Source organism: Onychomys torridus, chromosome 4 (genome assembly GCF_903995425.1).
Source record: "Onychomys torridus chromosome 4, mOncTor1.1, whole genome shotgun sequence".
Lineage (NCBI taxonomy): Eukaryota > Metazoa > Chordata > Mammalia > Rodentia > Cricetidae > Onychomys > Onychomys torridus.
The window spans coordinates 125507823-125527945 of NC_050446.1; the positions used below are offsets into that span (position 1 = coordinate 125507823).

The 20123-nt window shown below is 52.1% G+C and overlaps 1 protein-coding gene and 1 long non-coding RNA gene across 5 annotated transcripts in view; one reads left to right on the plus strand and one right to left on the minus strand.

Annotated features, from left to right (window-relative positions):
- The window catches only part of Kcnb1 (potassium voltage-gated channel subfamily B member 1), an 89002-nt gene extending 78234 nt beyond the window's left edge, over positions 1-10768 (minus strand). For both annotated transcript variants that reach the window (XR_004944790.1, XM_036185796.1), the window contains exons 1-2: positions 10712-10768; positions 8919-9650 (exon numbers count right to left, since the gene is read on the minus strand). Coding sequence is in view for 1 of the 2 variants with exons in the window: in XM_036185796.1 (XP_036041689.1) it covers positions 8919-9485 (567 nt within the window). In the remaining variant the exon portion in view is untranslated. The remainder of the gene's footprint in view (positions 1-8918; positions 9651-10711) is intronic.
- LOC118582721 lies at positions 9910-19715 on the plus strand. Of its 3 annotated transcripts, none has more exons than XR_004944793.1 (3): positions 9910-10266; positions 12753-12971; positions 19326-19715. It is a non-coding gene; the product is annotated as an uncharacterized LOC118582721 (long non-coding RNA). The 3 variants fall into 3 exon arrangements; XR_004944791.1 differs by lacking the exon at positions 9910-10266 and adding an exon at positions 10864-11277 and having other exon boundaries at positions 11376-12971; XR_004944792.1 differs by lacking the exon at positions 9910-10266 and adding an exon at positions 10864-11277.
- The last annotated feature ends 408 nt before the right edge of the window (positions 19716-20123 follow it).

A 20123-nucleotide genomic window follows, 5' to 3' on the forward strand; every position in this document is an offset into this window, starting at 1 on the left:
GTTGTTTTAAAGTGGGATCGTCATGGTAGAACATGTCTTTAATCCCAGCACTCAGGAGGCAGGGGCAAGCAGATCTCTGAGTTTGAGACCAGCCTGGGCTACATACAGAATGAGTTCCAGTTCCAGAACAGCCAGGACTACACAGAGATACCCTGTCTCAGAAAAAAAAAACAGGACTCTGGCACGGGTGTAATAAAGTTAGAACCCTTTCGCTTTGATGGTGGGAATGTGGAGTGAATGGTACAGAAACAGCTTCTTAAAAACTTCACCATGAAGCTAGGGAGATGGTGCCATGGAGAAAACACAAGCAATGTCTGGAACCCACGTGCAAACTGGGCATCAGGGCACATCCGTGATCCCAGTGATTGGGAAGCAGAGATGGGAGGCTCCCCGAAGCTCCCAGGCTGGCTAGCCTGGGACAAGGACTAAGAGAGGACCATCACATGTACACACCCAGACTCACATACACAAGTATGTCTGCACACACACACACACACACACACACACACACACACACACACACGAGAAAGGGGGACAGAGATGAACAATAATATGGATTCACTTCTGGGTACAGATTGAAAGAATTGGAAGTCGGATTCACAGCTGTTTGTACCCCACATTCCCAGCAGCCACGGGGTGAGACACCCAAGTGTCCCTCAACAGATGAATCTAGAAATGGAACATAGGATGTCCACATGAAGGGACAGCACTCAGTCTTAAAATGGAAGACATTATGACAGGCCACAGTGCAAACAGACCCTGAGGACATTATGCCACATAAAAGAATCCAGGCACCAGGGACAAGCGATGTGTGATTCCTGTATGGAGCTTCCTGTAAGACTCAAATTCAGAGACAGGAAGTCCAAGTGTTGTTGCCAGGGGTGGGTGTGGGTGTGGGAGCTGTCTAGTGGGGATGGTGCTCGGTTTTGGTGATGGAGAGACCAGGGGTGGGTGTGGGTTTGGGAGCTGTCTAGTGGGGATGGTGGCTTGATGGAATGACCATTCCACTTAAAAATGGAAAAGATGGAAAATCTTACATTATGTGGATTTTACAAAATTATATTTTAAAAATAAAATTTCAGCAAATTTAAAAAATCACCTGGGCATGTTCCCATCAAGGGCCCTGGTCACCAGAGCTCCAGTGACCCTAAGATTCAGTCACTTCCCAATCCCAGTAAGGTGAGGTGCTTCTGGGGTACACAAAACCTGGGAGTCCAGAGGGTGGGACTGAACCCAGGACATACCCTAGACCAGAGGACAGAGCCAGGACCACTCCCAAGTCAGGCAGGAGACACTGGGCATATCTCTTATCTCCTAGCACTTGCCAGTAAGAAAAGTGGCGTCTGGGGGCGGGGCATCCCTGGGACTCATCGGTACTTCTGAAGGTTATTCCCACTGCCCAAGACAGACTCATCAGTCAGAGTGGCCTGCGTGGACTCTGTCCCAGCCTCCCATTCCTGTGTGGCCCTGGGCCAGCCACTCCCACTCCATGGGCCTCAGTCTCCACAACTGTAAAAGGAGAACAGATCAATGTGGCTGTTGGGTCCCCTTTGTGTGTGTTTGTGAGGGGCACATGTGTGCCACAGTGCGTGTGCAGGTTCAGGGTGACCTCGGGTGTCATGCCACCTTGTCTAACATAAGATCTCTTTGTTATTTACCACTACATACGCCAGGCTGGCTGCCCACCAGCCTCCTGTCCCCACTCCCATCTTGTCTTTGAAACAGTGGGGTTACGGTGTGCGGTCTGGGCCTGGCATTCTGTCGGTTCTAGTGATTTGAACTTGGGTCTTTATGCACCTCACCGCCGAGACGTCTTCCCAGCCCCATTTAACGCCCTTTGCACCAGGTCGGCACTGACTGTGACTGTCTTGATCGCTGCTGCTGTTGTTTCTATTTTAATCCAAGAAATGACGGCAAAACTGAGTGGGCGCAGCCAGCCTGGGGTCCGTGCTGTTGAGACCACCCCAGCTAGGCAGTCTGTTGTAAGATGCCCTTCTAGCCCATAGTACAACCCAGGACACCCCAAGTGAGACTCCTATGGACCAATCTTTGGTTAGCTCTTCTAGAATGGAATCTTAAGTACATGTGGTGAGATATGGGAAGTGACCTCCTTCTGAAAAGTGGTTAGCAAGCAAACTCAGGGCCTTGGCTCCATCCTGAAGAGGAGCTGAGAGCCAGCCTGGAACAAGACAGATGCAATGCCCATCATTCTGCTCCTCCAACAGTTAATGGCCAGGGGCAGCCGTTGCTGGGGTGCTGGGTCCCCAACTTTCCTGGGCTCCAGTGGCCAGAGAAAAAGCTTGCATACTTGCAGCAAGCATGTGGTATTTGCTCAGAAATATGTTTTGAAAGGGGTTTATTTACCCCACAGATGGATCAAGAGAGACCATAAGACCCTAAACCCTCCAGTCACTGGGGCTCCCTGTGTGCCCCTTATGTGGGTGACCACTGACTTCTTGGGGCAATTCAATGAGAAAGCCAATGCTGTGACTGTCACCCGAAGGAACCTTGCCCCAAATCACATAGTTAAGAGGGTGAGGAACAAGGCTACCCAGCTCTGCAAAGAGGTTCCCATCCAGGCCACAGTGCTACCGAGTATGGAGGCAGGGTGTCACTGAGCTGGGTTTGGAGTAAGTGCCCAAGCATGGGACTTCTTCCGGACTTCCATGATCCCTTGGACAGCACTCTGCCTTCCTAAGGCCCTTCTGCCAATTTCCAGCTCTGCCACCCCTCCCCTGGGATGGGGACCAGAGATCCTGGATCACAGATGAGGCAGCAAAGATCTGGAAATGGCCCCAATCTTGGTGTAACTAGGTTAGCCAAAGGAACATTCCAGCCCCTGGGTTCCCCTTTCCCCAGCGAGGAGCCTGGATTCATCAAGCATGACTTCAGTGCTTTTCATACATGATCATATTTCACTCTCACATGGCCCCAAGGGCAGGTTTATAGCACTCTCATTTACAGAGTGGAACACAAGGCTAGGAAGGGCCTAAAGGCCACAGCCAGGAGAAGGTAGGAATCACAATCAGTTCTGGAACAGAACCTCTAGCTGGGATTCCGGGTCTTGATGGGCAAGCAATCCCTGTAAGTCAAACAGGCCTCTGAGATGCCTGCCTGGCTCAGCTGGGCAGCACAGAGCACAGGGGGCCCTGAATGCCTAGTGGCTCCTCACACAAATCCCCCTAGCTCAGGTGGGGAAAGCTGTGACCTCATCAAACTACATCCAGCACCACAATAGGACATGTATCTAGAAAGGGGGACTCTGGGGGAACGCCAGTAACTGGTGTGGGCCCCTCACCAAGTGCTGCCTCATGCCAGGAACTGGCTAGATTCTTTACTTGATCATGTCCTGGTCCTGCATGGTGGCCTCCTCCTAATTCCCATTTCCTACACAGGACTTGCAGGAGCAAAGGGATTCACCCACACACTTAGTCCTCAGAAATGATGAGAAAGAAACTCACATGCACTGCACCCCACAGTCAGTGGGGGCAAAATTCTAGCCTCTGTCCCAGCTAATGGCCACTCCCCCTTTTGATATAATATAATAATAAAACTTACCCTTCTTATGTTATGTGTGTATATAAATGTAGGTGAATGTGGGGGGCATCTGGAGGACAGAAGATAGAATGTCATTCCTCAGTCACTCACCACTTTATTTCTCTGTGTAGCCCTGGCCATCCTGCTTCTCGCTTTGTAGACCAGGCTGGCCTCAAACTTACAGAGATCTGCTTGGCTCTGCCTCCCGAGTGCTGGGATGAAGGCATGTGCCATCCATCGCTCCCAGCTTTACCCTTATAATTTCTAGTCTCAAGCTTCATCCTCCCATCTGAAATCCCTTAACTCATTAGAATATCCCCGAGGGTGAATGTGGCCCTTGTCCCCACTGAGAGGACAACCTGACTCAGATGGTGTAACTGGTCCACCCAAGCTTGAGAAGAATTGGGTCTAAACCTTGATGTGGTTTGAATGAGTGTGGTCCTGATAGGCTCAAACGTGGTGCCCGGTTGGAGGAAATGTTTGGGAAGGATTAGGAGGTGTGGCCTTCTTGGAGGAGGTGTGTCATTGGGGGAGGGCTCAGAGGTTTCAAAAGCCCATGCCAAGCCCAGTCTGCCCTGCAGATCTCAGCTATTGCTCCAGGGCCATGTCGGCCTGCTGCCACGTTCCCTGCTCTGATGGTCACGGACTAACCCTCTGAAACTGTAAGTAAGCCCCGAATTAAATACTTTCTTTTAAAATTAGCCTTGGTTGTGGTGTTTTGTCACAGCAATAGATCAGTAATTAAGACACTTGACTCCACCATTCCCTCTTCTTTAACACATGGTCCTTTTAGCCTAGGCTTAGGTGAAGGCATGTCACTCCATGGAGCCTGTTCCCTCTGCTGATAAGGGTCTTGTTTTCACTTACCCTCAACCACCTGAAAAGACCAGCCACTTGCTTTCCCAGATTCCCTCACCAGTGACTGAAGCATGAGTCTGTGATCAGTGGCCAACACCATCAAAAACATCTGCTAGGGTAGTCCTGGAAGAGGTTGTCCTTACAGGAAAACAAAATGGAGCACATTTTGGAGCACAGGAAGAACTACCCCTCTTGGGGGGGGGGGTGTGCTAGACATCATGTCTACATTTGAGGGCTGGAACCCGACAGTCACCTGCTGACATGAGGCGTCAAACTTAAGTACCAAGCCATTTTCAGGGTCTAGAGAAGCAGAGGGAATCTTGGATCCTGGGCTGGCAAGATGGCACAGTGGACGACGGCACTTGTCACCAAGCCTGGTGACCTGAGTTCAATTCCCAGGACCCACATGGCAGGAGGGAACCAACTCTCACAGGTGGTCCTCTGACCTCCACAACAGTGCTACTGCATGCACACACAGACACACATGAAACAAATAAATAATAAATAAATGTAACGAAATACATACAGCTCAGAATACCACCACTTAGGGCCAGCTAGATGGCTCAGCAGGTAAGGACCTTCTCACCAAGCCTAATTCACATGGTGGAAGGGAAGATCTGACTCCTCCAAACTGACCTCCATACAGGCTCTCACACACATACAAATGTAATCACACACACACACACACACACACACACTCTAGAATCCTGGTAGGATCCCTGAACCACCAACCCAACCCAACCTCTGCTGTCCTGGAATGTGAGGAGATGACATGCTGTGACACATCTTCTTCCTCCTTGTTGAAGCAGCTCTGAGTTTCCTGCTTTGTCACTTAACAACCCAAAGAAGCCCAAATGGGCTCCCCACTGCCCAGGAAGGCTGCAGAAGGAATTTCTGGATCACACCAGCTCCAGAGCCCACTGATCTCAGCCCAGCACAATAAACACTGGCAATTTGGAAGCTGTCTTGGAGCTTTAATCTAGCCTCACACATTAGCTCTCCTCTTACCCCACTGAGAGAAGCCTGAAAGTGTTCCCAGAGAGCAGAGCCACAGAGGAGGCCATGCCAGCGCTGCCTGCCTGACAGGGCTGACCCTACCTCCCAAGAGCCTAATGGATTTTGCTCTTCTCTCCCCGATGGAGTATCCAGGGCCCAGGCGCTGGTTTGTCCCTCACGTGGCAGAACCGCTCATCAATTATTCACCACATCAGCTCAAGCTCCCCAGGATGCTATCGGAAGTAAAGCGATTGCTGCCCACCCTGCCCAGAGAAGGGACACAGCAACTCAGTACTGATAAGAGCAGCACCTTCCCACTAGTGATGAGCACTAAGCTAAGCTGCCACAAACACAACGTCCCTGCAAAGGGTCCTTCAATCTTCATTTGACTGATGGGAGTCAGGGAAGAGAGGTGAGAAAAGGCTTCAGGCCAGAGAGTAGAGAGATGTCGGCTAATCCTACAATCCTGGTCAGTCCTTTCTCCAGAATATGTGAGTGGTGGTCATTTCTGTACCTCACAAGCACCTTGAAATGATTCCACATTTGGCCCTCAGCCTGTGTGTTCTCTGAGAACCCTTCCCCCAAGCCTCATCATGCTAACAGGCTTGGCTTTGGAGCTTGTCAGATAGGGTGGGCCAGGTGCAGATGATAGACAGAGCAAAGATCCAGGAAATGGAGCCACAGGAGGGCTGTGAGAAAGGAGTAGCTGACAGGACCCAGGACCCTGAGATAGTCAATGCCTGACTGCTTGATTGATATATCCACCCCATCCATCCACCAATCCATCCACCAACCCATCTACCCACATATCCATTCACCAATCTATTCATCCATCAATCTATAAATCCATCCACTTATCCATCATCTACCCACCCACCCATCCACCAACTACACATCTACCAATCCACCCATCCATCTACCTGTTCATCCATTATCCACTCATCCACCCATCCTTCCGTCCACCAATCTATTTATCCATCTACCCACCAATCTACCAGTCTATCTACCCATCCATCCATCCATCCATCCATCCATCCATCCACCCAAACATCCATCTACACCCCCTCACACCCGTCCATCCTACATATAGTTATTTGGAGCCCTCTAAACCAGGCACCATGATGTATGCTGGGAACACAGCAGTGTGTATGATACATCCTGTGGGTGTAGAACAGAAGAATGTGGACCAAATATGATTTCAAACAGTTTAAAGTTCATGCAGGAGAGATACTACATGAGGTAACAGAGTATGGGGAGGTGACAGGAGTCAAGGAGGTCTCCAGGGGAAAACAGTCGAGCAGAGACCGTATCAAATGGGGACAAAGAGAGAAGGGGCCCATGGAACAATCTGGGGAAGGCAATTGTCAGCAGCCAGAAAAGTAAGTGCAAAGGTTCTGGGGTAGACAGATCACAGTCTGTTTGGGAACAGTAAGGAAGCCAGTGGAACCGGGACGACATGAGGCAGAGAAGAATAGAAGAGATGAGCCCCAAGAGCTCGGAGGCCAGAGTCGAGACCTCAGATGCACGGTGGCATGTGGAGTTCAGGCTGAATGTGATAGAAACCTCCGTGGGTTTCTAACATGAATAATGCAATCTGACTTGCACCTTGGGCTGCTAGGGAAGGGACTGTGGGAAGCAAAGTGAGAGAAGGCACTATGGAGGCATCTGTGGCCCCCAGTTACCACAGAAAGAACAGGGTGTCCCAAACTTCACTGGGGGGTACATTTCTGGCTACTTCTAGATGTGTGCTTTGTGACCTTAGGCAAATTGCTCCACTTCTCTGAGCCTTGCCTTTGTTAGTATTTGCTCAGTGGCGGTCAACATTTCTATACTGACAGCCAGTGAGCCTTCCCATTTCAGCTCTGGCTGCAGAAACTGCCAGAATGTCAGCTGACAGCCCAGCCCAGGATCACAGTGAGGTCAAGATGCTGTCCGGGTGAGCCGATTAAGTGGAGGAAGAGGAGAGACTGTTCATTCCCACACACTACCCCCTGCAAGACGTCCGCCTATGCCCTGCAGCCAGATGCCAACTCAAACATGGTCCTTTGCCTGTTTCTTCTTGGGGAGGGCAAATCCCCACTTCCTGTCCCTGGATCTATCGTCTTAAGGATGGTGCAGGTGAGGAAGGAGGGGCCTGCCTGGGTCTCAATGGGCTCAACAGTGGGGGAACTTGTGTCAGGTCTAGAAATAGCAAAATAAGTCTGTTGATCCTAAGCCGGCTAAGGGTGAGTACCTTCCATCTTAGAGGGAGGCTTTCTGGACACGGAAACTGGGGAAGATTATGGTCAGAGTCTTCCAGGAGGAGGACCAGGCCCAGGGTCCTCTATGTCCTCCAAGCCCAGAGGCGACAGAAAGTGATTATAGGCTCTTCCTATCATCCCACTAGACAACCTTTCCTGTGTGTACTGCAGCCTCTTGAGCAAGTCAGTTCTCTGGAATTAACCCTAGAGTCCCTCCAGAGAAGGGACCAGTGAGGGGCCAGCTAAGCCACCAAGACTCCACACTGAGAGGCCAGGCTGGCCATGAGCCAAGCCTTGCTACTGAACTATGGCTGGCTGAGCAGGCAATCTCAGTGCTTTGCCTCTGCTCCTGCTTCCTAGGCTCTGCTCTTAGAGACATTCTTGTCTCTTTCTGAACTTGATCTCTGGATTCCCACACATCTCTTTTCTGGGCCCCTTCCCAACCTCCCATGCAGCCCTGAACACACTGCACTGTCCGTTACTCCTGGTACCCAACACGCAGGCCATGTGAGACAGCCTTCACCCTCCAGACACTCCCCGGTGCCAGCCTGACTCAGAGAAATTGCACCTGCCCAGGCTCTCACCCCAAGCCCCTCCTGGTCCCCGAGGCTTCCACCTTTGCCCAGCAGCCCACCCTGTGTGGTCTCCAGCAGCCCACCCTGTGTGGTCACATTCACCCCTGCCTCTTTGTCTAGGCTTATCTTCTGCTTTGATTTGGAAATCCACATCCTCCTCCACCAGCCTCCTGAAACTGCACCACACTGCAAGTACATAAACAAGGAGCCAACCAGCCCCTCACCCACAGTCCCCGAGCCTTTGGGCAGGCTGTCCTTGACACTAGACTTTCCTATCTTTTGTTATCTCTCAAAATACCCGTGTGTACCTCAGCCTTCACCAAGCATGCCTTACAGGCTGCGTTAATACCCTTCTTTAGTGGCAGAGTGGGGCTATAACACGGGGGGCTTGATACTACAAATGCAGGGCTAACTACTCCGGCCTGGACTCGGGGCCTGAAGGGCAGGACACTAGACTCTACCCAGCAAAGCGCGCCTCTGCTCTCATGGCGGCTGTAGCATTTTAGAGCCTTATAAACCATTTCCCCCCAACAAAGTGGGGGTACACAGCACTGAATCATTGTGGGGGAGTATCTCGTGACACATGGGAAGGGTACGAGACTGGTGGTCCTTGGAGAACTCGCTCGGAGTCCCTGAATTTCACTAATATTCATCGTGAGGAGTTGGGAGCAGCAGCGTAGGCCTCCATGAGGGGAGCAGACCCCAGACTCACCTTGGCGGCCACCGACGAGTTGGGTTTCTCCAGCAGGTCCCAGAGTTTCTTCCTCTTCTCTGCGCAGCACGTGTTGTCGAACTCCTCGCCCTCCCGCTCCCGCAGAGTCTCGGCCTCGCGCTTCAGCTCTTCGTTCATCTGCTCCTTCTTCTGGTGGTAGCGGGCCTGACAGCAGGACTCCAGGTAGATCTCATCGATGCCCCAGTAGTCCAGCTCCTGGCTGAAGCTCAGCGCGCACATCTCCTCCATCATGTGCAGCCGGCCCGTGCGGTAGAAATTGAGAATGGAGGTAAAGGCGCCCGGGTGGCGGTCGAAGAAGTACTCGTTGTCCTCAAGGCTGTAGTCGTCGCACACCTGGAGCAGAGAGTCGTGCGTGTTGCAGTCCCGGAGCTTGCCCAGCCGCGTGCGGGGCAGGCGGTCCAGAGTGCGCCACAGCACCTCGTGCGCCAGGCCCCCGACGTTGAGGCGCACCCGGCGTGAGCACGCCTTGCTGCGCACGATCTCCATGGGCTCGGGCGGCAGCGAGCTGGTGGAGCGCGAGCCATGCTTCGTCATGCCCGCCGGCATCGCTGGTCCGGCCGCCCCCGCCCCCCCTGCCCCCCCAGGCCGCTGTCACTCGACGGCAAGGCCCGCTGCTGCGGGGGCGGGGGGCGGGGAGCGCTGCGGGCCGCTGCGGTGCAGGGGTGCTCGAGGGCGGGCGTCACGGCTGCCGTCTCACCTCCATCCCGACGGCTGCAAGGCAGAAAGCGAAAGCGGACGCGGGTCAGCGAACCGCGCTGCGAGGTTCCTCCCCCAGGGTCCCCACCGGCCTTGACCTTCCCGAGGCTTAAGCGGCTCAGTCGGGGGGGGGGGGGAGTGGCGGGACGGGGGGGCTGATAGCCGCTGTCCCTCCCGCCGGTGCTGAAGTCAGCCCCACCCCAGGATGGAGGGAGGGGTGGCCCTCCCGGCAGGAGAGGCCCCCAAGAGGCTCCCGGGAAGCCCCACCCCCGCCCCGGCGCAATCCGGCCGCCCGGGGCGCTGTCCGCCCCGTCGAGTGCTGAAACTCCCTGCTCTGCGGGTCTCGGGATGGAATGCCCAGCCTGGCCCCGCAATGGGGAGGCAGGGAGAACTTTCTTTTTTTCTCTTTTTAGTGAGTTCTCATCTCCTCCCACCCCAAGATGCTCAGGATTTGGGGTGAGAGCATAACGATGGCATTGGGCTTGCTTTTTCTAAATCTTAAAAGATTTTGGATCGAGTGGGGATTGTGGAGGCTACCAGATGCCCACCTGTCGGAGGTCACCAGGCAACCCTGTCCTGGGACGACCTCACTCCTCACAACATCAGGACCTGAGGTCGCTCCCGAGACCAGGTGAGGGTCGAAGGAACCAAGCCAGCGGGTTCTGCACCTCCCTGTGCGCCCCCCCACCCTATCGCAGGAGGGGCGCGGAGTCCTCCGGATCCGCCTGCTCGATGCTCCCCTCCCGCCCCCTCCCCCCTCCTTCCTCCTCCTCCCCCTCCTCCCGCTCCTCCTCCTCCTCCTCCTCCTCCTCCTCCTCCTCCTCCTCCTCCTCCTCGCTCCTCCCGGCGATGGCTTTTTATAACTCCGGGTTCTGCGCCTTTGCCCGGGCTCGGGAGGGAAGGGGTGGGGGAGGTGGGAGGCGGGGAAACCAGCGGAATCTTCTGGCCTTTCGGAGCGTGCCCTCCTCCCGCCACGCACCGGTGATTTCGGGGGGTTCCCGGGGCCCACAGCACGCCGGGCGCACGCCCCGCCCCCCCTCCCCGGGGTGGGCCCTCGCCGCCCCCACCACACTCACCCCCAGGGCGGCCGCCTCCCGGGGCCGCGCCGCGCGCATCTCGCCGGCCGCCCGCGCCCCCGCCCGCGGCAGCGGCGGTCCCGGGGCCGGGCTGGGCCTACCCCGGCCGGGCGGGCGGGCGGGCGGGCGGCACCGGGGCTGCGGGGCGCGGGCGGGGCGCTCTGCGGGGCGCGGAGACTGCGCGGCCCTGGCGATCGGCGGCGCCTCCGCCTCCACCTCGGGCTCCGGCTCGGCTCGGCGGCGGCCGCGGCTGCCTGCGCGAGATCAACAAGTCGGGCTGAGCTTCGGCTCCGCGCTCGCTGCGATTCTGTCCCGCACTTCGGAGCGCGGCGAGTGGCACCGAGGCGGGACGGCGCCACCTGCGGGTCGGAAGCGCGCGCGGCTTAACCCCTCCGTGCCCGGCCCGGCCCTGGCCCAGGCCGCGGGGCCCATCCGGGCGGGCTGTCTGCGTCCCGGCTCCCACGAGGCTGAGCGCCTACTGCATGCAGGCTCTGCGCGTAGATACAGCTGCGAGGACAACCAGCCTCCTGGGCGCGGGGCTGCCGGGAGAGCGACTGTAAACACAAGTAGGGACTATGTCAGACAGGCTAGATGCTGGGAGGATGGGAGAGCTGGAGAAGGCAGGTGGGAATTTTAAATGGCCCTTGCTTCGATTCCATTGCAGGTTCTTAAATCGAATTCTAGGTTCTAGAGGAAGGTGGGCAGTTTGTCTATCAACAAACAAGCATGCGGAACGAGTAGGCAGGTGGGTGGTTGGGGCTGAGGAGAAGCATAAGGCCAGGTGAGGGGCCGCGAAGACTCAGAGCTTATACAGCCTGATCACTCACTCACCCATTCATGCCAGCTTGGAGGGCTGCTTCTGTAGAGCTAAGCGTCAGGCTCAACCAAGGGATCCACCGCCCCTGCCTCACTCTGTGTAGTGGGGCGGGCACCCTCTATCAGAGGCCATCTCGGAGTGACTGTAGGGTGGGAAGGTTTGCAAGCAGAAGGGCCCGGCTTCCCTCCAATCGTTCACACTTGGGCCCTGCCTGGTCTTTGCTGGTTTGTTCTCTCACATACATAGCTGTTGTGTGGTATTAAGGTGTCAGAGATGCAGAAGAGAGCCGTGCCCTGGAGAGGGAAAACTTAATGAGACTTAGTGCCCCAAGATACGGCCCTTCTCCTTTCCACTCTTGGCCTCGTTCCCAACTGCATCACACAGAACTGTTGGTAGAAACCTATCCACTCTCCTCAGTTCCATCATCATGACGCAGCCCAAGCTGCCACTGCCTTCTCTCCCTGTGACCTCTGCTCTGAGCTCCCCCATCCCTCTCTGCCTCCCACAGGTCATGATGATAGCCACGGCTGTCAGAATGAATGTTCCCTTTGCTGAACTGAATGTGGTTGTCACTGGAGCCTTCCCAGGGTTTTTCCTTGCTTTGGCCTGATAGATCTGGTTCAGTCCCTCCCTCTTCTTCTCAGCTTGCCCACCATGGAAGCAAGACAAGCAGCTAAACGTATTTTTATTTATTTATTTTTAATGAGAAGGTTTCAGCCAATCATGAGTGCTAACAGGAAATCGCGAGTTCAGTGATGGGGAGGGGCGGGCTATACTGAGAGCTTTACCCGGTGGTCAGGGAGGGCTTCTCAGAGGTGGAAGACAGACTCCACAGGTAAGAAGGGAGTCAGCTATGGGGAGATAAGAGGAGTTCCAGGCAAAGTGTGTCCAGGTTAGAGGTCAAGGGCAAATGAGGAACAGCCACTCCCTGGCCACAACAAAATTAGCACAGAAAATACAAGACTTGCTTTCCTTCCCTATTGTGCTGTGCATGCGTGTGTGCCGTGCGTGTGTGCGTGCATGTGTGTGTGTGTGTGTGTGTGTGTGTGTGTGTGTACTTGCCACAAATTAAAATGCAGGTAGCCTCACTTGAGGAATTGTCTTAATTTTCTTAATTGGTGTGGGAGGACCTACCCAACATCGACTGGTAGGAGACCAGATTAAAGGGTGTGGAGGAAGGAAGATACCAGCCTTTTGTTGGCTTGGCCTTGCCTCTTGCTGTAGAGTTGATTGACGCTGCTGCTGCTGCTGCTCATGATGACGAGGATGATGATTTCTTCACTGGTATCAGAACCAGTGATTTCAGGCGTCCATCATGAACTAAGGACCTTCAAGTCTCCAGGAACCTCCAGATTTTTGGTGCCGGCTTGGGACTGCTGAGACACCTCAAGGACCAAGAAACTACCAGATTCTCAGCCTCATGCTATTGGGGCTATATTCAGAGTAAGCTGGTTAATAGTTATTTATTTATTGGTTTTTGAGACAGGGTTTCTTTGTGTACTTTTGGTGCCTGTCCTGGATCTTGCTCTGTAGACCAGGCTGGCCTGGAACTCACAGAGATCCACCTGGCTCTGCCTCCTGAGTGCTGGGATTAAAGGCGTGCGCCGCCGTCGCTTAAATATGTTTTTAAACATACTTGATATATAAAATGTCTTCTATTTTAATATATAAGATGTATGTCCTTTTGGTTCTGCTTCTCTAGAATAATACAGGATGCATGTGCACATGTGTTTGTGTGTCATATGGAGGCCAGAGGTCAGCCTTGGTACGTCCCTTAGACGGCGTCCACCTTTATTTTGTTTGTTTAGAGATAGCTTCTCTCATTGGCTGGGAACTCACCCAATAGGCTAGGCTGGCTGGCCAGTGAGCCCTGGGGCTCTGCCTGTCTCTGCTGCTTCAGCCTTGGGGTTTTAAACATATACTTCAATGCTGGTTTTTTGTTTTTGTTTGTTTCCATGGGTTCTGGAGATTGGACTCAGGTCCTGTACTTGTGAGGGAAGCACTTTACCGATGACAGCCATTCCCCAGTCCCCTTCATTTCTTCATTCCTTACCCTCCCACTCCCCCGAGACTGCTCCCTACCCCATGGGCAGCACTTGTTTCCTGTTTAGTGGATTTTAGGTTTTGTTTTTTCTGTGTAAGATCTTGAAAAAAAATGGTGTTTTGTCTCTATATCTCAACTCATACTTTTTGTTTGTTTTTTTAATTTGTTTTGCCTCCCCCCGCCCTAAGAAAATATTTGAATATGTAGCCCAGGCTGGATTTGAACTCGCCATGCTCTCTGTCTTGTCCTCCTGAGGGGTATGGGATTCAGGTTTACCTGCCGGCTCCCACTTCACCTTACCCATGTGTCCTATGCTGTGATCTGTGGTTGTTTCTTATCTTCAGGAGAGCTACTCACACTGATGTGGTTCACCAGTCCTCACAATGTGTGTCCTTCTTCACTGTCCAGTCACTCATAGTGCTAGTGCTCAGTGGACTCACCTGAGAGCACCCTCTCATATCTGCTCACAGATGAGTGTCATGATTTCTTTTCAAGGTCTCATGTAGCCCAGGTGGGCCTTGAACTCCGTTACATAACCAAGGATGAGTTTGGATTTCTGATCCTCCAGCCTTTGCCTCCTAAGTGCTGAGATCCCAGGTGTGCACCACCACACCTGATTTACACAGCACCAGAGATGAGTCCAGTGCTCTATCAACTGAGCCTTGTCCCTAGCCCCGACGCGTGACTTTGTAAACATGCTTCCTGAGGCTTTGGAACAATGTGTCCCAGGGTGTGTACACTCTTGACTAAGTGCACCCAGACTCCACTGCCTCTGGTGGCATCTCCTCTAAAATGCTGGGAGTCCTTCGGCCTCCATTAGCTTTTATCCAGAGAGTGGAGCGCTGAATGTCTAGTGTGTACCAGGAGACAGCTCAGTGCATTGAAGTATCCCTTTCATTGACTATTGATGAATCTCAGGTTTGCTTCATACGCATTGGAGTTGTGTGTGTGTGTGTGTGTGTGTGTGTGTGTGTGTGTTTGAGCTATTGTGGTGTTTGTGGCTGTTGTGGTAGTTGTTATTGTTATGGCTGTTATGGTGGTGACTGTTGTTATGGGTACAGTTATGGTTGTGGTGGTAGTGGATGTTGTTACAGTGTGGAGGTGGTGGTAGCTATTGTTATAGTTGTAGTTGTTATGGTGGGGGATGTTGCTATGGTTGTTATGACTGTGGCTGTTATTATGGTTGTTTGGTGGCTGTTGCTGTGGTTGTTATGATTGTGGTTGTTGTAGTGACTGTTGTGGTTGTGCTGGTGATGGCTGTTTTAGTTTTGGTTATAGTTGTTATGGTTGAGAGGTTGTTATGATTGTGGTTTTGTTTTAATTGTGGTTGGTGGTTGTTGCTGTGGTTGCTATTATGGTTGTGGTTGTTATGCCTGATGATTGTTATTACTGTGAGTGTTATAATTACGGTTGCTATTGTGGTTGGTAGTTGTTACCACGGTTGCTATTACAGTTGTGTCTGTTGTTATGACTGGTGATTGTTGCTGTGGTTGTTGTTATGGTTGTGGTTGTTATTATGGCTGGTGGTTGTTGCTGTGATTGTGGTTGTTTTTGGCTGTGGGACTGCTTGTCCCTGCGGTTGTTGGTTTTCAGGACTCCTTTATATGATCTAGATGCTAAATCCCTCCTGGACTTTGGATGTCTGTTCTGTCACCTGCACATTAATTTTTGCTTGTGTATCTTTTGTTTCCAGAACATTATTTGAGAGGCCTTGAGATGGCTCAGCAATGCTTGTCCCCAAACCTGGCAACCATCCTCCTGCCCCAGACTCCCGATTAGCTGGGATGACAGGCCTGAGCCACCAGTCCTGGTTGTGGGTGGTTTTCTGACAACCGTCCTTGGGGCAAGCCACTTTCCCACACTGGTTTGAGGAGTTGCCTTTGTCCTCTGCAGTCCTCAGGTCCACTGCCTGCCCATCTGGTCTTTGTGTCCTCCTGCACACCTGACCCTCATCTGGGTAGCATGGGGTTGCACATGCTGAGGTCATGAGGCCTCTCTCTCTGCTCTTCTCTTTAGGATGCGTATCCACCCTCCTCTTTCAGTGAGTTCCAAAGGGACAATAATGCAACCCTGGATGTCATTTTGTATTCCCAAACAGCAGCCTGTCACCAGCTCCTACCCAGAGCTCCCATCTGCCTAGGGAACCCTTGGAAACTGCAGTCTCTAGGAAGAAACCTGGCTTGAAAGCCCAGGAAAGCTCTTCTCCCCAAAAAGGAGGCAGATGTTTCATTGTTTATCCCAGAGGACATGTGACAACATCCGCACAGGGGTTTGGTTATGACAACTCTGGGGGAAGGGACATCTCCCTGGTGTCTAGTTGGTGAAGGCAAGGGGATGTCACTAAACCTCATGCCGTGCACGGAATGGTTCTTCACCTTGATAATAAATGTAGTTGCTGCCCTGCAAGTCAATAGTACCAAGCCTGAGAAGCCCCACTTAAGACTCTTGAAGGCAAAGGTAATTCCCAACCTAGAACTGCTCTTCTCTCAGTCCACAGTGAGCATCTCCTTTGTGACACACTGAAGACACAGGGCAGGAAAAACAGACATCACTCAGTGCCTGTATAGTCAGTAAACATACAAGTCAACCAGTCAGAGCATCCGGTAAGTACCGTGATGAAAGGCACCAGGAGGGAGCAAGACACATGACTGATGGAGGCACCAGCAGTGCTGGAGGAGGTGGTCCAGGGAGGCTTCCTGAAGAGGCAGTTACAGGGAAACTGAGTATCACAGGGGAACATCAACCTTGTGAATGCTGCAGAAGGAGGTACATCGAGGGAATCCTCAGAGCCTAGGCCCTGAGCATGAAATGTTCGAGAATATCTAGACCCAGGGCCTTTTATTTTCGAGAAGGAAGGAATCTGAGTTTCCTTGTGTTGAGAAGCCCTGGCAGTTTTCCACAGAGGGTCCCAGGCACTCAGGCCTGTTCTCAAGTGAGCCCTCCATCAAAGGGGGCACCAGGGAGAGGTGAGCAACGCAAGGTAGTTTCAGGAGACTCAGCAGAAGGCTTCTGCAATTGTCCAGACCAAATGTAATGAGCACTGGACCAAGTGGTAGGCAATTCACCAACACAGGCCCCTGCAGAGATTCGTCTGCAAGTCCATGGCCATCGCCAAAGACCCTGTGTAACTGGGTCACCCTGCCACACCTACAAAGTCTAGCTGCCAGCTTAGTGGGGGGGAGCATGCAGATCCCCTTGCACCTAAAAATGCAGGCAGAGGGGCTGGCTCTGTCAGGCTCCATGCAGCCCTGTGGCTGTGTGCCTGCATGTTCATTCAACAAGGAGTAGTGGAAAGTTCCTTCAGGTGGCAGTGTGGCCTCGTGACAAAGAGAGAGGACTCCTGGGCAGAATGGCTGGTACAGAAGGGTGATCTAGCCTCTCTGAACTGCAACTTTCCTGCCTCTAAAATGAGTAGCCATAGAGATAGTATCTGCTTTATTAGGTTATAAGGGATTTATTAATTTATTATTTATTTATTTTGTTTTTTTGAGACAGGGTTTCTCTGTGTAGCTTTGGAGCCTTTCCTGGAACTCACTCTGTATGTAGCACCAGGCTGGCCTTGAACTCACAGAGATCCACCTGCCTCTGCCTCCCGAGTTCTGGGATTAAAGGCATGTGCCACCACCTCCTGGCTATTGGGGGATTTTAAAAAATTCTCTTTTTGTGTATATTTGTGCATATGTGGGTATGTATGTTAAGGACAGAGGTCAATGTTGGGTGTCTATGAGAAATATTTTTTAAAAGATTTATTTATTTTATGTATGCGACTGCTATATCTACATGTACACCTGCATGCCAGAAGAGGGCATCAGATCGCACTATAGATAGTTGTGAGCCACCATGTGGTTGCGGGGAATTTGAACTCAGGCCCTCTTGAAGAGCAGCCAGTGCTTTTAACCACTGAGCCATCTCTCCAGGCCCGAGAAAAAAAATTAATTTAATTTAATTTTATGTGTATGGGTGCTTTGCCTGCACATATATCTGTGCACGATGTCTGTTCCAGCAGAGAGTATTGAATCCCCTGAGCTGGAGTTACAGATGGTTGTGAACCACCTTGTAGGTGCTGAGAATAGAACCCAGATCCTCTGGAAGAGCTGCCAGTGCTCTTAACCGCTGAGCCATCCTTCCAGATGCTGTGAGGAACTTTTTAAACTTTTGACTGTCTAGTCAAGTGCAGGTCGCTGAGGCAACTTGTGGTTGCTAAGGGAGGGGCTTATGTGTCCAGCTCAACCTAAGTAACCAGAACGCTTAGCTGGTGGATGAGAAGATGGCTCTGTCAGGAAAGTGCTCATGTGCAAGCATGAGGACCCGAGTTCAGATCCCCAGGATGCACATAAAAGAGCCAGAGGTGTCAGCGACACTTATAGTCCCAGCACTGGGGAAGCAGAGACAGGGGTATTTCAAGAGCTCACTGGCCATCCGGCCTAGCAGGACCAGTAAGCTCCATGTTCAGTGAGAGACGCAGTGTGGAGTGTGATTGGAGAAGACACATGGCGTCAATCATCTGACATGCACATACATGTGAACACGCACAAAACATACCACACACACAAACAGAAAACAGAAGAAGCAAGTAACTGTTTTTAAAATGCCTAACTAATCCATGTAGAAGTTTGGGGAGCCTAGGAGGAAGTTGCCCCACCATTTTGTTTAGCCTTCCTCACATAGAGGCTCTTTATCCCCAGGCATGGTGCTTGATCATTGCAAAAAGGCCACTGCCGTGCCGGGCATCAGCCTTCATGAAAACATTCAAAGTAAGGTGACCAGCGTGGGGGAAAGCCTCTTGTCCTCCACAAACCAAGTCCACTTGGAAGTAGAGTTGTCACAGGGTAAGGTGGAGCTGAATGGGTCTATCACTAGGGCTCCTGGATCCAGCCACTCCTGAAGCCTGCATCCCTGGATTCCCAGTTATGAGTGCTCTGAAATAACTCCTTCAGTCCTGACAGCTGTCAGTCGGTCACCCATATCCAAAGGATCTTAACCAGTGACAGGTCTCTCTCCATAGACCAGACATTTTTTTTTATCTTGAGGGCTGGAGAGGTGGCTCAGTGGTTGCTCTGACAGGGGCCCGAGTTCCATGCTCAGCACCCAAATCAGACAGCTTTACAAACTCCTGTTAATTCCAGCTCTAGTGATCTGACACCTCTGTCTTCCTTGAGGCACCTGCACTCATGTACACACACACACACACACACACACACACACACACACACACGCAGGCACACACATATATTTAAAAATAAAATAAATCTTAAAAAAAAATAAGAGAACCCAGGAGAAACCAGGTATGATGGTGGCTCACACCTGTATTCCTACCACTCAGGAGGTAGAGACAGGAAGATCAAAATCACAATCCACTGTAACTCCAGTCCCAGGGGATCTGATGCCCTCTTCCAACCCTGTGGGCACTAGGCATGCATGTGGTACACAGACATACATGCAGGCAAATCACCAATACACATTTAATTAGTTAATTAAATGAAAAGTTCAAAGTCATCTTTGCTTAAGTAGTTAGTTCAAGGCCATCCTGGGCTATGTGAGATCATGTCTCAAACAAACTCAATAAGCAAAGAGGAAGGAAGCAATGGAGGGATGGAGGGAAGGAGAGAGGGAGAGAAAATGAACTACAACTGGAATATTCTATAATGAAGGGACCCTGCATATCCCTCTGATTTAAAGACAAGCCACAACATTCGTGGAGGGGACAGCATCCCAGTGCAGCCAAGTTCTAACACCAGACCATCTGATTCCAGGCCACTGCTCTCTCAAAACATGTCTGCTGGGGCGTCAGCCCAGCATCTTGACAGGAGGAGCTGAGATCCACCCATGCTACTTCCTCTGACGGTGCTGGCAAGAGGATCCTCTGTTCGAAATCTGGCCTCTGGATTCCATGATACCATCCATCATTTATGTCCCACTGGGCAGCCTGCTCGGGTTTCTTGGAGTTTCTGGGTAGAGTAAGGCTACTTAATACCATACTCCCCTGCCCCCTACCCTGTACTGGCTGGTTTTGTGTGTCAACTTGACACAAGCTAGAGTCATCAGAGAGGAAGGAGCCTCAGTTGAGGGAATGTTTCCATGAGATCCAACTCTCAGACATTTTCTCAATTTGTGATCAGTGCGGGAGGGCCCAGACTGTTGTGGGTGGTGCCATCCCTTGTCCTGGGTTGTATAAGAAAGTAGGCTGCCGGGCGGTGGTGGCTTACTCCTGTAATCCCAGTACTCGGGAGGCAGAGGCAGGTGGATCTCTGTGAGTTTGAGGCCAACCTGGTCTACAGAGCGAGTTCCAGGAAAGGTGCAAAGCTACAGAGAAACCCTGTCTTGAAAAACCAAAAAGAAAGAAAGAAAGAAAGAAAGAAAGAGAGAAAGAAAGAAAGAAAGAAAGAAAGAAAGAAAGAAAGAAAAAGAAAGTAGGCAGAGCAAGCCATGTGGAGCAAGCCAGTAAGTAGCACTCCTCCGTGGCCTCTGCATCAGCTCCTGCCTCCAGGTTTCTGCCCTGCTTGAGTTCCTGTCCTGACTTCCTTCAGTGATGAACAGCAATGTGGAAATAT